The sequence below is a fragment of the Schistocerca serialis genome, chromosome 1 (assembly GCF_023864345.2).
Source record: "Schistocerca serialis cubense isolate TAMUIC-IGC-003099 chromosome 1, iqSchSeri2.2, whole genome shotgun sequence".
Classification (NCBI taxonomy): domain Eukaryota; kingdom Metazoa; phylum Arthropoda; class Insecta; order Orthoptera; family Acrididae; genus Schistocerca; species Schistocerca serialis.
The window spans coordinates 1,170,821,545-1,170,842,809 of record NC_064638.1 but is presented as its reverse complement, the minus strand read 5'-3'; the positions used below and the strand labels follow the sequence as shown (position 1 = coordinate 1,170,842,809).

The 21,265-nt window shown below is 38.5% G+C and overlaps 1 protein-coding gene across 3 annotated transcripts in view; it reads left to right on the top strand.

Annotated features, from left to right (window-relative positions):
• Positions 1-21,265, top strand: part of LOC126418549 (protein transport protein Sec24C) — a 124,004-nt gene that overhangs the window by 67,122 nt on the left and 35,617 nt on the right. For all 3 annotated transcript variants that reach the window (XM_050085373.1, XM_050085381.1, XM_050085368.1), the window contains exons 8-10: positions 10,013-10,128; positions 12,163-12,366; positions 17,406-17,612. In XM_050085373.1, the coding sequence (XP_049941330.1) occupies positions 10,013-10,128; positions 12,163-12,366; positions 17,406-17,612 (527 nt within the window). The remainder of the gene's footprint in view (positions 1-10,012; positions 10,129-12,162; positions 12,367-17,405; positions 17,613-21,265) is intronic.

Sequence of the window (21,265 nt, the reverse complement as noted above, 5' to 3'; positions counted from 1 at the left end):
ACTTGGGATTAACTGCAAACAGGGTACCGTTTTCTGCACTTGCTTTATGGGCATATCTTCTTCTTCTCTCTCATCTCACCACAGTTAGTTGGTTTCACAAAATACGATACAAGCCAAAAACCTCAAAGTGCCTGTAATTTAAAAAAAAATCATCATTTTACGAAACAAAATAAATGTGGATAGATAAAATATCTACTCACCAAGCAGTACAAAGAGAAACGTAAGATCTGGATATGTGCAATACACCACCAAGCTCACCTCAGGCTTCACTTCACATAGTAGCCGGCCGAAGTGCCCGTGTGGTTCTAGGCGCTGCAGTCTGGAACCGCGGGACCGCTACGGTCGCAGGTTCGAATCCTGCCTCGGGCATGGATGTGTGTGATGTCCTTAGGTTAGTTCAGTTTAACTAGTTCTAAGTTCTAGGGGACTAATGACCTCAGAAGTTGAGTCTCATGTTGCTCAGAGCCATTTGAACTTCACGTAGTTATCCCACTAGCCTAGTTCAAAAACAGATTTCTTGGGCCATCATATCCAACAAGCAACTTAGAAGTACACAACTTGTCATTAAATACCATCCTGATTTTGTTGTATTAATCAGTTACACAGACAGGGCTGTGACTTTGTAGAATTGTGCCCTTAAATGAGGTTAATTTTGTGTGGTATTTACCTCATCCCGTATGGAATAACCTTTTCTCATTCACTCCCACCCCCCACCCCCACCCAAAAAAAAAAAACCTCAACAGTATTCTCTGTTCGGACCCTATGCATCTTCTACACCCATTTCTCTAACCTGTGGTTCCTGCCCCTGTGCCTTTCCCTGTGTAAGACTTGCCTGATATATCTTCCTGCACCAGCCATGTAACTGATAAAAAGTACACTATTAAAGGAAGAGCCACCTGTGAAATGACACTTGTCATATACCAGCTATTACATAAACACTGTTCGGTCTTCTACATTAGTATGAATATCATTGAATTATCAGTTAGGATGAATTGACATAGACTGTGTGTGTGTGTGTGTAGTGGCAAACACAATATCATTTTGCAGAGCACTTTCTCTACAAGGTGACAGTCATGACCTTGGTGCCTGTTTCGCCGTGTGTGACAACTGGATTTTCCCTCCTGACACAAGTTTCTCAAAACTCTAAAAATGGGAACTGGCTTTACAACATGTGCTTGGTTCTCATTACCTAAATTTAATTAATTTCTGTGGTCTCAGCATTTCTTTTCAGTAACTGTTCCTTTTCTTCACTCACTTTTATTTTTCTTTATTTTTATTTTGCAACCTGTCAATTTTTTTCCTGCCCCCCTCACCTCTCCACCACATATGACGCTTGAAGCTTTCTGCTCTGGCACTGACAACCTCAATATTGGGCACCCCTAACTAACACACACACTCTCTCTCTCTCTCTCTCTCTCTCTCTCTCTCTCTCTCTCTCTCTCACACACACACACACACACACACACACACACACACACACTCTGATCTTATTGACCCTTGTACAATGTTTTATTAGTAATCTGGACTTGCTTATTATCGTGTCTTCCACCTTTAAGGTCTCAGGTTTTGAAATCTCTTAAGAGTGCACACACCAACATTGTCAGTCAGTCTTCCTTTCTCATCCCATCCAGTAAGTCTCCCCTGATCCAGGAATCTGAGTGACTTTTCTGTAACTCTTCCATTTCATAAATCTCGGTGGTCCTTTTCCTTCATTGTCTTCCTTTCCCTTCAACCCATCTGCCAGAATGAGGCCGTGAGTTCAAAAGCTCATGAATTTCCAAGTCTTTGTTGTGGTTTCTCCTGCCACTGCTTAGTGAGTAGATTTTTTTATCTATTCATACAGTATTTTTGAACACTGATCATTCTCGTTACATATGTCAACAAAAATAAAATGATGGTACTGATTGCTGTGTGACTGACAATACACTACTATTCTTGTTAAGAAATTTACTCATTAGCAAACTAATGTTAGAAGTATTAACTAGAAAAAGCACTGTGAAGTAGTAACAGGAAGGATCTTGTTATATTTTTTTATTTTTTTTAAGCAAATGGGAGGACTATAGAAGAGATCATTGAGAATGATTGTAAGGAAACAAGCCCATTACTGTTTTATTTCTAAAGAAGGAAAAAACTGGATCAGGTGCTGAAATCAATAGGTTGCGGTTTTCTTTTAGTATGTATAATTTAATGTAGGAAATACATTGCCATCAGTCTCTCGGTATTTGCAGTCAGGAAAGTGGATCTGTTCTGAAAGGATAGTACCCTGCAGATCTTGGCATTTCTTTAGGAAGAAATTGACAAAATATGTGAAATAACATGAAAGAAACTTACTGGCAGATTAAAACTGTGTGTTGGACCAAAACTCAACTCGGGAACTTGGAGTACATGAGGGTAGTCAGTGTTATTTTTTGTATTCCGAGGGAGCTTCTTGTAAATTATTATTCCCGTCAGGATAACTCCTTTTTGTACTATATTGAGAGTAGCTGTGTCTTTGTGAAGGTCTTGCTTCTGGCACGTGTTATGATTGTTTGTGTCACAGTTAGTTTGGAACATTTTTGTTATTGTTTACGAATATCATCATTGAGTAGATGTACTGACTTGTCAGCATCCCTAGTGTCTTGAATAGGTGCCTACAGGATGTCAGATTTGAAACACCACAGATCAACCTCATAGCTCTCTTTTCCACTTCTGCAGCATTTCCCAATAACATTATCCCATAAGAGATCAGAGTGTGGAAATATGCAAAATATGACAAAATTATTGTTTTCCTGTCAATGTAGGGCAAATAGCTCTTAGTGCAAAAAGCATGCCGAGATTATTTTCTTGTGCAGGTAATAGATATGTTCACTTCATCTTAATTTTATATCCATTTATATTTTTAGAAATGCTGTGTGTGAAGTTTCATTTGGTTTTCTTACCATTGATATCTATTTCAAGGAGTTAAAGCATGTTATTTGCTGGCTGAAACTGTATTAAATTTGTTTTTGGGAGGTTTAATGATACACTATTTGCTATGAACCATTTGTATACTTGCTGTATTGTTTCAGCTGTAATCTGCATTGAGGATTTCAGACCCTTGATCAAGACAGTAATATAATCAGCAAACATTACTACATTTGAATTGTTATTTGATGATGGTGGAAGGTCATTAACATACACTTACAATGATCAGTGCTCCAAGGATCAAGCCCTGGGGAACACTGTACTTAGTAGTTCCCTACTCTGCTTTTATTGCTTCACCTGCACCTGTCAGGGCAAGTCTTGTTTTTGTTATGTTGGTATGCAAGTAGGATTCTAGCCAAGCTAATGGTTCTAACAATATTATGAAAGGAAAGTTGCCACTCACCATATAAAAGAGATGCTGAGTTGCAGGTAGACTCAGCAAAAAGACTGTCACAAATAAACTTATGGCCAGCAAGGCCTTTCTCGAAAATAGCTCGTTCTCTCTCTCTCTCTCTCTCTCTCTCTCTCTCTCTCTCTCTCTCTCTCTCTCACACACACACACACACACGCACACAGAGAGAGAGAGAGAGAGAGAGAGAGAGAGAGAGAGAGAGAGAGAGAGAGAGAGAGATATCCCTATAGGGTGTTGTACACTACCCTCTCAAATAATTTCTGAAAAAACTGACAGCAGAGAGATAACTGAAAGATATTACATGTCTCCCACCACCTTTTTGTATCAGCATCATTGTTGCATGTTTTAATCTATTAGGAAATAGCCCAGTTTTCATAGACTGATTACATAAATAGCACAATACGGGGTGGAATTTAAAATTTTTGGGACTGGCTCTGCCATCTGGAAAGTAGTAGTAGTAGTAGTAGTAGTAGTAGTAGTAGTACTTTGCACCGTTAGGTAGCAAGAGCTGCATATCTAATGAGTCAGTGTGCGGAGTGGCATTCAGCTGGGAGGATGTGTTGCGTGTCCACAGTGATGTCTGTAATACTCTGTGTTTGGTGTGTGGTGATTTTACAATGGACCCGCGAACAGAACAGTGCATGTGTATCAAATTCTGTGCGAGTCTTGGAAAAAGTGCTACGGAGACCCTTGCAATGATTCAGCAAGTGTTTGGGGGACAGAGCATGAGCCATACGCGTGTGTTTGAGTGGCTCTCCAAGACCCAAAAAAGTGAGACAAGTGAAGAGCATGATCATAGTTTTCTTTGATACCAAGGGAATTGTGCACAAAGAATTGGCCCCACCCAACCAAACAGTGAATTCCGCGTGCTACTGTGACGTTTTGCGATGGCTCCGTGAAAATGTGCGGCGACGACGGCTCGAACTTTGGTGTCGAGGGTACTGGCTGCTGCATAACTGCAACGCACCCTGTCACACCTCCTTGCTCACCAGGAAGTTTTTGGCAAAAAACAACATGGTGGTTGTACCCTACCCACCATACTTGCCAGATTTGGCACCTTGTGACTCAGTGCTATTACGAAAACTGAAACTTGACTTAAAAGGCTGTTGGTTCAACACTCTAGAGTGGGTTCAAGAAGTGTCGCTGGTGGTGATAAACACCCTCAAAGTACAGGACTTCTAGAAAACGTCTGACCAGTGGCAGATGTGCTGGGACCAGTGTGAACATGCAGATGGGAACTATTTCAAGGGCGATGGTGGTCATTAGTCCTAAGGTAAGGTTTTTAACAGTCCCGTCCTGAAAATTTTGGATAGCACCTTGTATATTGCTGATCGTCACTGTATAATTTTAGTGCCTGGTTGACATTCCATTGTATCCAGAAGAGCTGGTGCTTTGTAGGGATCTGATTATTTTTATAATTTCATTGAATGTGTTCTGGATTTGAAGTGCAGTATCGTTGTTGGTATACTTTAGGTAAAATTAAGTAGTTGTATGGCTTCTGAGGAGGCTGTGTGTTCCTAGTAGAACGTGAAGTAAAAGTATAAAAGCTTGGTTGCATAAATGACTAGATCACAGGCGTGAGGCAATGATGATTTACCACCAAGAGCTGCTCATAAAATTTAGTTATTGAACAACCAGTTTTGGCTCGCATACCATCTACACCTACAGGGAGATTCACGAAGATATGCAAATATTTTAATATGCTATTCTAGATGTAAAACTAAGGAAAAAAGTTCATATAAACATAGGTCCACAAATGATTAGTTATGGAGCTATGGCTAATAAAATATTTTGCTTGAAATTTAGCAACTTCGCTGATATGAAGCCATCACAAAACTGTACGAGGTTAAAGTAAAGCACGATTTCCATTTACTTTGTTGTTATTGGTCTGGTGAATCTAATAAAACATGTCCCAGACGTGTGTATGTGGCAGTTTTCCAGAACACCTAGAGAAGCAAAGGTTATTATACGGGTAAATTTGTTTACTTTCCATTAAGAATGTAGAAACGTTTTTCATTGTTGGCAACCATTAGTGAGTTGTTTCTGTCATTTTGTAACCTTGAAACAAATTAGTTTTCAGTATTGTTCAGTTTATGAGGACAAAGTCAATACACACGAGGCATTACTTGCATTATGAATGTAATAGATGAAATTAAGAACAACCATGTGAAACTAAAATGAGCAACAAATTCTGTTCATACACATTCAGCTAAACGCATTGAATTCAGAGGAGACGTTGAACATTTATTATGAACGTATTGTGAAACTATAGATACACTGTATAACTTCCTTAACACAAATTCACATGTGCTGCGGTATTAATAAAAGCAGATTATCTGACTCATTCATACAGTTTCAGTCAATGTTATTACCATCATTTTTCCAAAAGTAAATTATCTACAACTTCTGGTGAAAACTTTGTGCAATTGTCTGGAATTTAAAAAAAAATTGGGCCTAATTGTTAATAAATTAAAAATTGTACGAAATTATGTCTTTGCTTTTCGGGGTATTCTGTAAAACTACTGCAGTTGCACATCTGGGACATGTTTTATTAGATTCACCAGATCAATAACAATAAAGTAAATGTAAATCGTGCTTTACTTTAATCTTGTACAGTTTTGCGATGCCTTCACATTAGCGAAGTTGCTAAATTTGAGGCAAAACCTGTAGCCATAACTCTGTAACATCTGTGGACCTATGTTTATATGAACTTTTTTCTTTAGTTTTACTTGTAGAATAACATATTAAAATTTTTTGCATATCTTCGTGGATCACCCTGTATACTCTGTAAACCACCATGAGATTCGTGGCAGGGGGTACGTCCCATTGTACCAGGTATTAGGGTTTCTTCCTGTTCCATTCACATATGGAGCATGGGAATAGTCTTGTTTGAATTCCTCTGTGCATGCAGTAATTATTCTAATTGTATTCTCACAATACCAAAGTGAGTGACATGAACGGGATTGTAGCATATTCCTAGAGTCATCATTTAAAGCTAGTTCTTGAGACTTTAATAGACTTTCTCAGAATAGTTTATCTTTGTGAGTCTTCCAGTTCAGTTTCTTCAGTATCTCTGTAACACTCTCCCATGGATCAAACCAATATGTGACCATTCATGCTGGCCTTCTCTGTTTACATCCAATATCCCCCATTAGTCCTATTTGGCGTGGGTCCCACATACTTCAGCAATATTGTAGGATGGTGACAATTATTTGTAAGCTATCTCCTTTGTAGACTGTTTGCACTTCCTTAGTATTCTACCAATAAACCGAAGTCTACCACCTGCTTTACCCACAACTGGAACTTAAGTTATCGTTCCATGTCATATCCTCACAAAGTGTTACACCCAGATGTTTTATGTTCTGTAGGACCTGCAGTATAGTATATGATGTTGTAAGACATTATGGAAATGAATGCTTTAAACCAGCTGCAATAAGATAATAGGTTTTTTCGTATTTTACATGACAGGCTGGTTTTGCCTTGTTGCCATCATCAAGTGACCCGCAGAATAACAGTAATAAGGTTATCTGTGTGGTGTCACCGCCAGACACCACACTTGCTAGGTGGTAACCTTTAAATTGGCCGCGGTCCCTTAGTATACGTCGGACCCGCGTGTCACCACTATCAGAGATTGCAGACCGAGCGCCGCCACACGGCAGGTCTAGAGAGACTTCCTAGCACTCGCCCCAGGGCCCTGGACCTTTGTTCAATTTTAATGATTTCAACTGTTTCCCAACACTACTGACACTAATACTTATTTCATCCATCTTTTTGGTGTTACGAGGTTTAAATTGGGGCAATTCTCCTCGGTTTTCCTTTGTAAAGGAACATTTGAAAATGGAGTTGAGCATTTCAGCTTTTGTATTGTTACATTCAGTTTCAGTTCTAGTCTTTCACTAGTGACTTTGGTGCCACTAACAGCCTTTACATATGATCAGAATTTTTTTGTGTTCTGAGAAAGATCAGTTGGCAGTATTCTGCTATATACTCAGTGAAGGCCTCACACATTCAGTATCTTTATCTACAGCCCTATGCTTTGTTTTACACCTGTTACGCAGTAATCTCTGTTTTTTTAGAAGTTTCTTTACAGTGACTATATACCATGGAGGCTTCCTCCCATTACGTATTGTTCTACTGGGTGTGATCTAACAAATGCATGGTCAGCTATTCTTTAAACTTGAGCCAGAGTTCCTGTACATGCTCATACCCTGTGCTAAAAGTTTCAAGTTCCTCATTGAGATATAACACTAAGGATTTTTTTAATCTAGTTTACTGAACTTATATGTATTTCTGCTTGTTTTAGTTGTCCTTTGTACTTTCGTAACCATTGTTGCCACATCCGTGTTGTGGTCACTGATACCAGTTTCAATGTGGACATCCTCAAAGGAGTCGGGTCTATCTGTTGCCATCAGATCTAATATATTGTATTTTCGTGATGAGTGGAGATCCTATCTATCTGTTCTACATAGTTTTCAGAGAAGGCATTTATTAAAGTTTTTACAGGGCGTCTTACCCTGTTAAAATCCAGTATCATCAAGGTGTTCAGTTTTCTCCAGTAAGTTGAATGTTTGTAGCTTACATTAGTGATGTCATCTGAACAGGGGGGAAATAGGACAGGAGGAGATAAAAGTTAAAAAAATTACAAAGTGATGTACTAATATGGGCTAAGTTATTCAGAGACACCTACATAACACATAAATAATAAGACTGAGAAATAAGAGTGATAAAAGAAAAAAGGAAGTAAGAAACTAATATTTTATATAGGGTTTGGGTAAGATAACTGTGCTGAGGAGAAGTGTTCAATATTAGAAATGGTAAAAGCTATATGGTCAGAGATGAGGCATATGATTGTAAGCGTGAGTTACATATATAGAAACAATGAAGGAGCACTTACCTTGTAAAGGCAATACTGCATGTTCATTGTATCTGTCCAGAGACTTAGATGAGAATTGAGTGAATATAAAAATACAAAAATAGGAAAGTAAACTGAATGAAGAAAAGCAAGTATTCTCCAAGGTTGTCAAAGCATTGGACATACTGGGACTGGATTGAGTCCCTAGACTTTTCCTTCTTGAATATACAGTGAATGAGAACAGTGCAAATATTTGTAAATGTGAAAGTAAGACCCAATGAAATACAAAGACAGGAATCTTAACATGGCCGGAATAAATGGGTTTTAACTCATGGTGACTGATGTAAGAAAACTAATGATGATTGTAACGTATCAGTTTGATGCTGAAAGGAGGTCACATGAGGCCTCAATATAAAAGTGAAATTCATTTATAGATTGCTTATGAGGTAAGCCACACTATCTCTAGTTGTGCAAGTTATTCCACGCAACGTCTTTCATCTTAATGGAGAATCTGTAGTGAGCATGGCAACATGTCTCACTTTTCTTTTATTAGACCAGCGAAAGATGCGCATGTGAAAAACTTGATATAAATTACTGCAATGTAAAGAGCATCTACTGTGTCTGGGTTTGTTGGACTTTATGTGCAGAAATCAGAAAGAAAAATGCGGACACAGCACAGAATGCAACGACAGGTGTGTAATTTGGACTGGCCAGTGAGGGGTCACTTGCACTTTCTAGTTGTGCTTTGGGGGTGCTGCGGTCACCAAAGAAGAAAGAGGCCTGACAAAAATGCTTGAGCACTAAATAAAAATCAATGTTGTTGTAGAAACTCTTTGCTATGCTATCTCAAGTTAAGTAGGAACAGATGGTTTTTGTCGAGCATTGAAGCATCATGTATGATAATGTTGTCTGAAAAACTTTGTTAATTATCAGTTGTTGTGAGTTGAGAACTTATTTGAATATAGAAGAATTATGAAACCAAACCGCGTTTTGTGATTTCGTAGTGACTTGTTTAAATGTAGAACCTGTCTTATAACCCTAGTCCCTCTGCAATCAGAAAAGTCGGTGCTCAAATACTTGGCACTGTATATCAGGACCCCCCCCCCCCCCACATCAAGAGAAAGAGAAATTGGAAAACAAGGTAACTCTTATTACAGGGAATGAGTAAAGACTTTTCATCTCATTATACATCGATCACTTAGCGTACAGCAAGAAAAACACCTCAGTTAACAAAACATAAATGAATGCTGTATTTGGCACATTTACTTTTTGACAACAGTGTTGAATTTGTGGTTTTTTTATTTGAGGACATTGATTTCATTGCCTAGTGTGCTGTAAATGTCTCTAGGAACCTGATGATGGCCTATGAGCCAAAAATGGTTGTTCTCTCTCTCTCTCTCTCTCTCTCTCTCTCTCTCTCTCTCTCTCTTTTCTCCCCCTCTCTCCCTCTCTCTTTCTCCCCCTCTCTCCTCTGCCCTACCTCCATGCCAGCCATAACAGTGGAGTGTGTGAGCATGCATGCTTGTCTACTGAACAAGAATGTAATTTTAGTGGCCTATCACAACTCATTATTTTCACCCTTTATGATGGAAGACATGATTTGTGCACTCCATCATATACTCTTACTTCACATCTACAAAATGCTGTTTTAACTCTGAAATCTTCATTGTCTTTCTACTTCTTATTTTTTAGTTTACCACCAAAATTTTAAATTTGTATGTATGCCTAAGTAACATTGATTCCTTGCTTAAATAAAAAAAATGACATTGGATTGTGCTATATTGTAAAATATTTTCTATGCTCAGTGCCAGCTGAGTATTTCCAGCATCTAGACCATACTGGGCAACGTGTCGACCGTTTTGAAAGACCAGAATTGACGTTGGGTACATATGAAGTGGTTGCTACAAAGGAATACTGTCGGGTGAGTGGACTGACTCCTATAATGCTCCTTATGTGTTCAGTAAAATTGTCTTTTTCCAATTTTACTTAGATAATGTTAGTTCAGAAAGATGAAACATCATTAAGTGGCAGAACAACATTTGTTACAGATATTTACAGAAATGTTTCTTCCAGCTGGACTACTTTTTCAGTATCAGAGTAGCTTGTCAATTTGAGACATAAAAAGATTTCTATGTAAGGATACCAAGAAGGTTCTGGAACCAGTCAGTTTTGCAACAGTTTTTTTTTTCATATTTACTATGATAAAACATAGTGTTCAAATAATAATGTGAAAAAACTTGCTCTGTCTGATATTCATCAAGTTTGTGTGGTCTAGAAAAATGTTAAGACTATCATCTTCATTACAGAGAGTTTGAAGAGAAAAGAAAACTGGTATAGAGTAACCAAAAGAGTTGTCAGAATGTGTCATATATGGTGGTCAGCATTGTCAGTACTTTGTACACTCCTCCCCATTACCTGCTCATGTGACACTGCAGGTGACACAAAGATGTGTCAACAGTACCAGCCTTCAGTATTTAGCATGTTCCTCACCTGTTTTAATGAAAGTTTCACTAAAACCATTAACAACCAGCAAATGTTTATATTCAATTTTTCTAGAACCCTTGGTTGCTATTTTAGTGATGAGCAAATAAGAAAGCAGATGATGGGATGTTGATTAGGAGCAATACGATGAAGGTCATGTGGCACATCATCCAGTAGCATTATTCTATGTAATCAAGTGTTTGCACTGCAGACCCATATATGTATGGTTAATCCTGTTTTAAAGGACCCAGAAAAAAGATCAGCATTTAATTAATATAATTGTTGGTCCTAGTGCAACTGTCATAAGAACCCTAAAATTCATTTTTAACAAACCTCATATTAGTGAAAACATCATATTCGTGAAAAAGAAATGTGAAACAATTTCCAAAATCAAGCCTATTTTTTGGCAAAATTCAAATATGCCTGGAAGTTTTTTCTCTTTTCTCATTTTCCAAACAGGTTAGGTTAAGATACTGATAAAATTAACAATAGTAATTAGCACTTGATCCTTTGGGTCATTCCATGCTAAGTAGTCTAGAGGATCCTGCATGACAATCATGGATTTTGCTAAAATTTTGGATGAAGAATCTCGGTACTCCCAGGGGTATAGTCATTTGTCTGATCTCATAGCATGGCTATCAACAGTGCATCTGCGAGTTTTTGGTGACTAAAAACACCAAAAATGGCAATTTTTGACCCACTTTCACAAAAGTCTTTTGCAAACTCTGAAGTCATTTTTATTAGAAAGACAATGTCCTAAACCACCTAAAAAACTATATTTGGTTTTACAATCTGAGAATATGAGATCCTAAACAAGACAACAAAGTGGAGGTGCATTGAAAGTGCCCATATTCTGCCAGTACTTAAATTAAACCAGACTTTTTGTGTTATAAAGTTGTTCAGTACTCTCTGGGGAAGGCATTATCAAAAGTTATGATGACTATTCTTTTCCGGAAAAATCATCATGATGTTACCAATGCAAACCAACTGCAAAACAACAAAGTGCTGAAATTCACATGAAGGGTCAATGCTATGATTACACAAGTGACTTTCAAGTCATAGTGATGCACAAATTGAACACCCTCCCAAAGAAGGTGTTTTGATAATTTCACAGGGTTGTATAAAAGTTGTTTGTTGTGCTCAGGTGGGGGAGGGGGGTGAACATCTGAAAGATTAAAACCATTCTAATGTTTCTGTATTTTTTATTTATCCAGTCTCAAAACTTTCTGGGCTGAGGGGTAGAGTTGATACTTAGTGTTGGTATGTATTGGATATTCAATCCAGGTGGATTGACCCATTTTTATCCACCTTACTTAATTGATTCACTACTGTATATTGTAAGCTACATCTGCTTTTGGAATGTGCTACAAAAGAATGTGCGCTTTCAGACTTATTGAACTTTCATATGTGACTATTTTTATTGAAGATGGTTTTGTATAAATGCATTATACTTACAGTGGACTGTTATTTACAGAATAACACCTTCCCAAAACCACCTGCAGTCATCTTTGTTATTGATGTTTCTTATAACAACATCAAATCTGGGCTGATCCACCTTCTCTGCAGGGAGATGAAAGAAATACTGAAACTGCTTCCGAAAGAAATGGGTGCTGAGAGATCTAGCATGAAAGTGGGCTTTATAACTTACAACAGCACTGTGCATTTTTACAATGTGAAGGTAAGTCTATCCTTTAAGTAAATTATGACTCTGATTTGACTTTTTTAATGTTAAGAGTTGCTTTTAGTTTTTGCTATGAACAAAATTTCAGATATGATGGATCAGGAGGAAAAACTCATTCACATTTGTTCAGAGTTCCTCAGTTTCTTTTTCTGGTGAGTTAGGGAGAATAGTAATTAGACTCTAGTGTTCCAGGGGAAGTTATTGTTTGTAAAGTGGAAAGTTTAAGTATCACCTGCTGGATATTAGGAGTGGTAAGCAAGCTGCATTGATTCTGATACTGTGTATCAGAAAATGTTTGCCTGTACCATTTCCCTTTGCAGACTATTTGCATGTATACTGGACAGTTTAGATAATAGTATTAATAAAATTAATAATTTTATAAATTTTAAATAAATATTTAAATAATTTTATCAGTAATTGATTGTTTTCATTGTTATATTAGATAATAGTATGTATTAAGTGCAGATTTTTAGATCAGAGATTTAAGCTGGTTCTGTTTGAAGTACATAGATCTTAATGATGTCAAGACTCTTCCACAATGAACAAACTCTGGTTGACTATCTTTTATTAAACTGCATCAAAGCCACAAGTCTCTGTTTCACCAAGCTTTAAGTAGACACAACATAAAATTACTGTCTTCAGAACTACGGTATATTGATAATTTTCACTTATGGACCGTCTGACAGCAACTGAATAAAACATAATTTTAGTGCCATACGCGTTTCGCCTTTATTTTCTGCAAGGCATCATCAGTGGCCTGGAATATGTACATATGTTAGCTATTTTATTTACATTTTTGTCACTGTGCCTATAGGTTATAAACAGTTCTGGTGGTTGGTATTTCCTATTAAGTAGTAATATTTTGAACTGTACTTACAGGTTGCGTAGACAGTTTCTTACATATTACGCTCCTGTTGCATTTTTGGTGTTATTCTTCTTCCTATGAGCGCCAATTTGCTGTTTTTTCCGCATTCCACAGCACTATGCACTGAACGCTTGTTTTAATGCAATGTTTTGGTTTCTGTTGCCGACTGTCAAATGTTTTTGCCAAAGATAGAATATTACTGCCAAACTTATGAGTGTAACTATTGAAGTATCTGTGGTCTGTTCGTGTATGCATTTGTGTGTGTGTGTGTGTGTGTTTTTTGGTGTCGTATTAATTTAATTTAATTTTATTGTATTTATTTTTTTTTTTTTTTGTTTTTGTCCTGTGTGTGTGTGTGTGTGTGTGTGTGTGTGTGTGTGTGTGTGTGTGTGTGTTTTGGTGTGATATATATTTTTTTGTGCTGTGTGTGTGTGTGTGTGTGTGTGTGTGTGTGTGTGTGTGTGTCTGTATTTTGGTGTTATGTATTTTTTTTTGGGAGGTGGGCTGTGTGTGTGTGTGTGTGTGTGTGTGTGTGTGTGTGTGTGTGTGTGTGTGTGTGTGTGTGTGTCTGTATTTTGGTGTTATATATATATGTTATCTTTTCCTTTATTAAGTGTAGTAGGGAGCCTGTGCTGATGTGTGTTTGTTCATTTATCACACGTTTGTTTTCTGCTATGGCTTTCTGGATGTGGAAGTTTTCTTGCATTTGTATAAGATGTTTGTCATGGTTGCTTATTCTCATTATTTTCATTTCTTGTTCCATGTTTGTAGGATGATGGTTGTAGTGCTTTAAATGCTCTACAAATGTGGAATGGTTTGTTTTATACTTCCAACATCTGATATGTTCTTTGTATCTTGTTTCAAAATTCCTGCATGTCATGCCTATGTATACTGCATCACAACTTTGACATTCAAGTTTATATATTCCTGATTGTTGGAATTTGTCCCTCTTGGTAGCTGGCTGGCTTAGGTGTGATTGAAGGGTTTGCCCAGGCTTATATGCTATTTTGAAGCCCTGTCTCTTTAGGATGTTTAAAACTCTGTGTTTTAGTTTATGTGTGTAGGTCATGGTGTACCATCTGGTTCTTTTCTGTGTGGTGTTGTCACTGTGTGTGTTTGTTGAGTGTGTTTGTAAGTTTTCAGCTTGTGAGTTCTTTTGCATTGTGGAAATGTTGTGTTTGTTTTTTTATTTGCGTTTTTATTTTTTGATTGAGCCTGTGTACCACATGTGTGTCATACCCGTTGTTCCTAGCTATTTGTATGATCGTGTTCATTTCTTGTTCATAGTTTCTCTTGCTGAGTGGGATTCTGTTTAATCTATGTAACATGTGTCTTAGTGCTGCAAGTTTCTGGCTTTGGGGGTGGTTGGATGTGGCATGTATTATTGTGTCTGTGGCTGTTGGTTTTCTAAAGATGTTAAATGTATGTTTTCCATTTTCTTTTTTAATTGTAATGTCAAGAAAATTTATTTGATTTTCTTTTTCAAGTGTGAATTTTATGTTCTTATGAGCTTTGTTTATTTCTGAATGGAGGTCATCTATTTTTTCACTTGGCTCGTCTACCAGACAAATAATGTCATCCACGTATCTGTACCAATATATGATTTTGAAACTTTCATTTGTGGTTATCTTATCAAATATCTGATTTTCAAGGTGACTGATGAAAATGTTTGCTAGTGTTCCTGATATTGGGGATCCCATGGGCAGTCCATCAGTTTGTAGATAATATTCTTCCTCAAACTGAAAGTAGTTTTGTTCCGTTGTCAGTCTGAGCATATCTGTTATTTCTTTTATTGCGTCTGTGGTAAGGTTGCTGTGGGATGAGAGATTTTGTTCTATGATTGCTATTGTTTCTGTGATAGGGATGGAGGTATACATATTTTCTATATCGAATGAAATCAGTGATGCTGTGTGTGGTACCTGTATGTTCTGTATGTTTTCTATTAGGTTTCCTGTGTTTATCACTGTTCTGTTGTTTTCTACTTTATAGTGTTTTGTAACTAACTTTTGGAGGTGTTTGGTTATGCGGTATGTTGGGGCTTTCTTGAAGTTGATAACAGGTCTCATTGGCATTCCGTCTTTATGTACTTTCGGTTGACTGCGGAGTGTTGGTGCTTGTGGGTTTTTCTGTGTTAAGTAGTATTCCTGTTTGTCTGTGAGTGTGTGTTCAATGTTTTTCAGTGTTCGTTTCACATTTGCCTGGAATCGTGTAGTTGGATCTGACTTCAGTTTTTGTATTGCGTTGGTGTTTATGTATTCCTTGGTTTTTGTGATGTATTGCTCTTTATCCATGAGTACTGTTACATTTCCCTTGTCTGCTCTTGTTATTAATACGTTGTTGTTTGTTAACTTTTGTTTTAACCTTTTCATAGTAGCTGCTTCTGTTTGGTTGTTCTTACTGTGTGTCTGCTGTGTTTGTTTTATTATGCCTTTTATTTCTTCTTTTACTAGTTCTCTTGTCAGTCCTATGTTTATTTCACAATTGTTTTGTTGTTCTTCACGTGTAAGGATGTGTTCGGTTTCTACTATGAGATTTTCTATGTATTGATTGTTCACTTTGCTATTGGTGCAGTGTTTCAAACCTTTTTCCAAGAGCATTCTTTCGTTTTCGTGTAGTTCTGTCTCTGTTAGGTTAACTAAGCATGGATGGAATGTGTGTTGGTGTTCATGTGGTTTCACATTTAAAATGTAAATGTATTTTTGCGTCTTTTTTACTGTTAGTTTCATTATCTTGTGTTTATGTTTGTTTTGTAAATGTTTCATTGCTATGTATGTGTTGTGCTAAGTTTTTTCTACTAGTGCCATGAAAACTGCGGCGTTTCCTACATTTTTTGCCAATTCTAGATGAGTCTCATAGAGCATCATGTTTAGGTGCTGTTTTTTCGAATAGAGCATCTTAATTTCATGTAGTAATCAATATCGTTCTGCAAATGATTTCGACTTTTGTGACACTGTAGAACTGTTTTTAACCTTTACATTAATGTAACTTGGAATTAAATCGTTCTTTTTGCATGTTCTGTTGAATTTTATATGCTGTATCGTCTTATGGAGTCTCAATATACCGTAGTATTACGCGCAACTGAGGAGGACAGGACCACAAAAGTTGAAGATGTCTTCAGAACTGTTTAAGAGAGGAATGCAAGAAAAGAATACTAAGGGTAAATGTGGGTAAATTGTGTACAACAATTACTCGAATGTGGCAGCAACATGAACAACAAAGGTCAAAGCTATTTTGGGAATATGTAGAATAATGCCACACACATAGGTTGAAAATATTCTTAAATTATCAACTAGATTTTGGTTCTTTCAACAGTACAAATAGGCCCAAGATTCAGAATACTCCAGCTACAGCATTAAATAAGATCATGAACAACACAGCTGCCATAGTTGTAAAGAAAAGCTGCTGAAGAACATTCTGTTCACTTGCTCACAAGATGTCTGAGTATGAGTGATGAGTACTGGGACTGTAGTTGCCTTAACTGAAATAGATACTTTGTGCCTCTGAAAGTAAAACTTCCAGTACAGCTTATAATTCTCCCAGTTTACTGACACCAGAGAAAGGCCTTTAATTGCTGTTCTCACAAATTGCAAATTGGAATTTACTTTTTCATTATCAATTCTGAGAGCCCTATCCTCCCATTTACATTCCTTAAGACTACATTCCTAACTGCATTCACCAATTTGCAACAACACATTACCAGCAGTGTTTATAAATTTTTGGCCTAAAGTATCAGTTAATAAACTATTCTGTTGTGAAAGGCACGTGGTAGTTATTCTTATCTAGAAAATAAACAGCAACTAGCAATATTGGAGAATTGGTTGCAAATACTAATAAACAGTGAATATGTTGCACACACTCGAGGCCACTTAGGTTGTGCTCTATGTGGCCTTTCTTTCCCTTGAAGCAAAATGTACATAGGAAACACATTTTTCATTAGAACCTTTTCAAAAGCCTGCAAATGTCTGAAAATAGGTTCAGCCAAGCCTTCTGTGATTGACCGTTGTATTAGACCCAGCCTGTTTACTAAAATGACTGTCATTCCTGGCTCCACCTAAATTAATTCCCACAGTAACCAGTTTTTCTCCTGTATTATTATTATTTATTTATATTTCTATGATTTGTAGTACATTGTCAATTTTATTTAATACCTTACTTTTTTTTACTTCGATAGGGATGCCTAGCTCAGCCACAGATGATGGTTGTGGGAGATGTGCAGGACATGTTTGTTCCTTTGCTGGATGGTTTCCTGTGTGATCCAGCTGAATCAGAGACTGTACTGGACAGTCTGATGGAGCAGATCCCTGAGATGTTTGGAGATACACGTGAGACAGAAACAGTGCTTGGCCCTGCTATCCAGGCAGGCTTGGAAGCCCTAAAGGTAATGGTTTAATAATATTTTTAGTAAAGTAATTGGAGACTGCTGTTGATCATACAATTCAAAACAAAAAACTCTTCTTGCTCCAGAGCAAATTATTTTGGCTTTCCGGTAATGGTGTAACATTCTATTAACTCTCCTCATCTTCATAGCTCTATTCAAAATTCTCCATTGCATAAGTCAAACAGGCTCCCCAGTATAAAAAGAATTTTCCTATAATGACATTCTCAAATAAAGTATTTGTGTACTTGCTGCTCCAGTTTTGAATGACAATTTGAGCTTTTAAACAACTTTGTCCACCTGTGACTTCACAGGAATGGTGGACGATGGACAGATTTCAAAATATTTCTTCAGAATGCAGGAAAATTCTACAATTGCAATTGCAAGTGGGTGATATCTTCACTATGTAGACTAGTGTGCAGTCTGATTTTTTTTTTTTTTTTTTTTTTTTTTTTTTTTTTTTTTTTGTTCTACATGTTTGTTTTTGAATTATTTTTTCTTTGTGTATTGGCATTATTAATTGGGTTTTGAAAATCAAACATTGTACACTCTGTAAAAGTGATGCATATTTCAGTTTCATGGGATTTCAGAATATATGAGGTTAGTTCCCCATATGTTTCAGCAATGTTGGAAGTCTTTTCCCTCTCATGTTTCAGTTTGGTATTTATTTATTTAATGCTGTTCTTGCTGCATCAGTATTGCCTATATAACATTTCATTACTGTCAGTACACCATCATTATACCATTTATGCTTATATTACCCATTAATTAATATTAATTGTTGCTCCATTGTTTTCTGTTCATATTTTTCTGTACTATGAATTATTCATATAACTGTGTGAAAGTCACTAAACATTTTACATGGCTCTCTGCTCTTGGCACTATCATTTTTTACACCCCTCTTCATCTACCGTTGGGTATGGGAAACACTGCACTATGAAATTTTGAATTGTGTGGCTCAGGTGGGTACGTCGTCACTTGAGCACAATGCATGTACTACCACATGACACCCTCCCCCCCCCCCCCCCTCCCTCCCTCAGGATCCCCTTCTTTTTTATTTATTGATTTATTGTTTGTCATTTGAGTTTTTGTATTAAATACAGAAATATTTTGTAAGATTTAAAGTCCCTCTCATTACTTTCACATAGTTTGTTAGCTCAGTAATTGATATTTCTTTTGAATATTCACATAAATTTAAACTGATTTTATTAGTGAAGGGAGGTAAAACTACAGTGGTCCTAGCCCGTTCTTACCTGCACCTAAACAGAGTTCATTGCATGGTTTCACTCTCTGTGATTCTAGTAAAGCCAACACCCTGCAGGTCCAGGGGTTAGAATAGGCCTGAGGTATTCGTGCCTGTCATAAGAGGTGACTAAAAGGAGTCTCTCACATTTCGGTCTTTATGTGATGGTCCCCTGTAGGGTTTGACCTCCATTTTTCAAAATTTTTGTGAGGAGTGAGCAAGTTGGGAAGGGCACTTTACATGGTGCATCATGACCATCATGCACTGAGACCTATCACATCCTTTATTGGCGTGGATCTGCATTTCCCAACATTCTCCAGCTGTTGGGTAAGGTCACCCTCCTGGGTGCATATTTCTCCATCAAATGTGCAGTATCGTTTTCTACGCTGACGATGATAATGGACTTCTTTGCCTGTTTGCACCTGATATCGAGCATGGTAGCCAGTCTTTTGTGGTGGGGCTGCCATGTACCATGTTTTTTGTAGCCCCCTGACCAGACAGGGATCGCTCCGCTGATGCCTGCACCGTTAACTCCCCAAGTTTACCGAGGAGTAGATACCCGTCACCCTGGGGCATCAGGACTCCTGGTAATGGACATCCTGCCAGGTGGCCTCTGCTGTGACTGGGTGGCGCCTGTGGGGAGGGCTCCTGATCAGAATCCCTGGTCAGAGTGTGTGGCATCAGGGTGGATGACACGCAATGAAGCGTAGTACATCATCTCTTGCTGGTGGTCACACTAGCAGTCTCTAAGCGTTCACGGGCTCAATTCAACGCACAGAAGTATGACCCCAAATCGTTCCTCTCCCTGGCCACACCATGGGAGGAACATCAGGCTAAGGATGGCAGCAGCTCTTATTCGCCCCGGTACCTTTTATTTTCAAGAGCTGATAAGGAATCTTTCATGATGATGAAGCCTCAGTTTTTTGTTGAGCATTTAGAGGACAAGCTTGGGGAGGTGGAGGGCGTGTCCAAAATGAGATCTGGGTCAGACTTGATCAAAACAGCATCCTCTGCCCACTCACAGGCCTTACTCGCTTGTGACAAGCTGGGGGCTGTTTCTGTAACCAGTACACCCTATAAAAGCTTAAATATGGTCCACGGTATCATATTTCACAGGGACCTTCTTTTGCAGTCTGATGATGAGCTGCACGCCAATTTAGAGCAGTGAAGTGTAAATTTCATATGGCATGTCCACCAGGGTTCAAGGAATAATCAGGCTAGCACTGGTGCCTTCATCTTGGGCTTCAAGGGTGATAAATTACCCGAGAAAGTCAAGGTGATGGTCTACTGCTGTGATGTAAAGCCCTATATCCCTCCTCCAATGTAGTGCTTTAAGTGCTGGAAGTTCGGCCATACGTCTTCCCACTGTACGTCCAGCGTCACATGTCGAGATTGCAGACTCCCATCACATATCACATCCCGATACTCCATGTGCCCCACCTCCCATCTGTGTCAACTGCGGAGAGTACCATTCGCCTTGCTCGCCTGACTGCAGGATTCTCCAGAAAGAAAAGAAAGTCATGGAGTACAAAACGCTGGACCGACTGACCTACTCTGAGGCTAAGAGGAAATTTGAACGCCTACATCCTGTACGTATGACAGTCTGACGCCGCTGCAACAACAGTTCTAGTCCCATCAGCTCCACCAACCCCAGTCACCTCTCAGAGCCAGAAGAATACACCTGCCCCCTTGATGGTGGGGGGCACTTCATTCCCTGTTGCGCCACCTACTTCAGGAGCAACACCCCCCGCCCCCAACCATTGGGGATATCAGTCCTCACTTCTGACCCGGAGAAGCGCAAGTCGTTTTCGGCTCCTGTCACTAGGAGGGGGTCCCTTGGGTCACTCCCTTCCCAGGTTTCCGCTAGTGGGAAAGATAACACCCACCAGTGGCTGAAGAGCCTAAAAGCAGCTGGTCATAGGGCTTCACACTCATCCTCAGTCCTCTAGAGTGAATCAGTGAAGTTCTCCCAGCCAGGGAAATCCAAGGAGCAGCGAGAGAAATCCAAAAAGATGATCCCCAAGACCAAGGGAATTGTGGTGGCACCCATACCACCACTACCTACAAGCTCTGAATCTGTAGATGAAGTGGAGATTCTGGCATCCACTGAGGACCTATATATCGCTGGACCCTCGGACACAATGGATATAGACTGCCCAGGCAAATATTCGGTGGTAGCAGATGACCCTGAGATGTAAACTGCCTCGTTGAATGTTCCATACCTTCACAGTCTCACAATGACGTCTTTCTCCAGTGGAATTGCGGCGGTTTTTTCCACTGTCTGGCTGAGCTATGGCAACTGTTAAGTTTTACACCTACTTTCTGCATTGCCGTCAAGGAAACCTGGTTCCCGGAAATGCGGACCCCTGCCATCCGCGGCTATAAGGGATATTACAAGAACCGTAGTGACTAT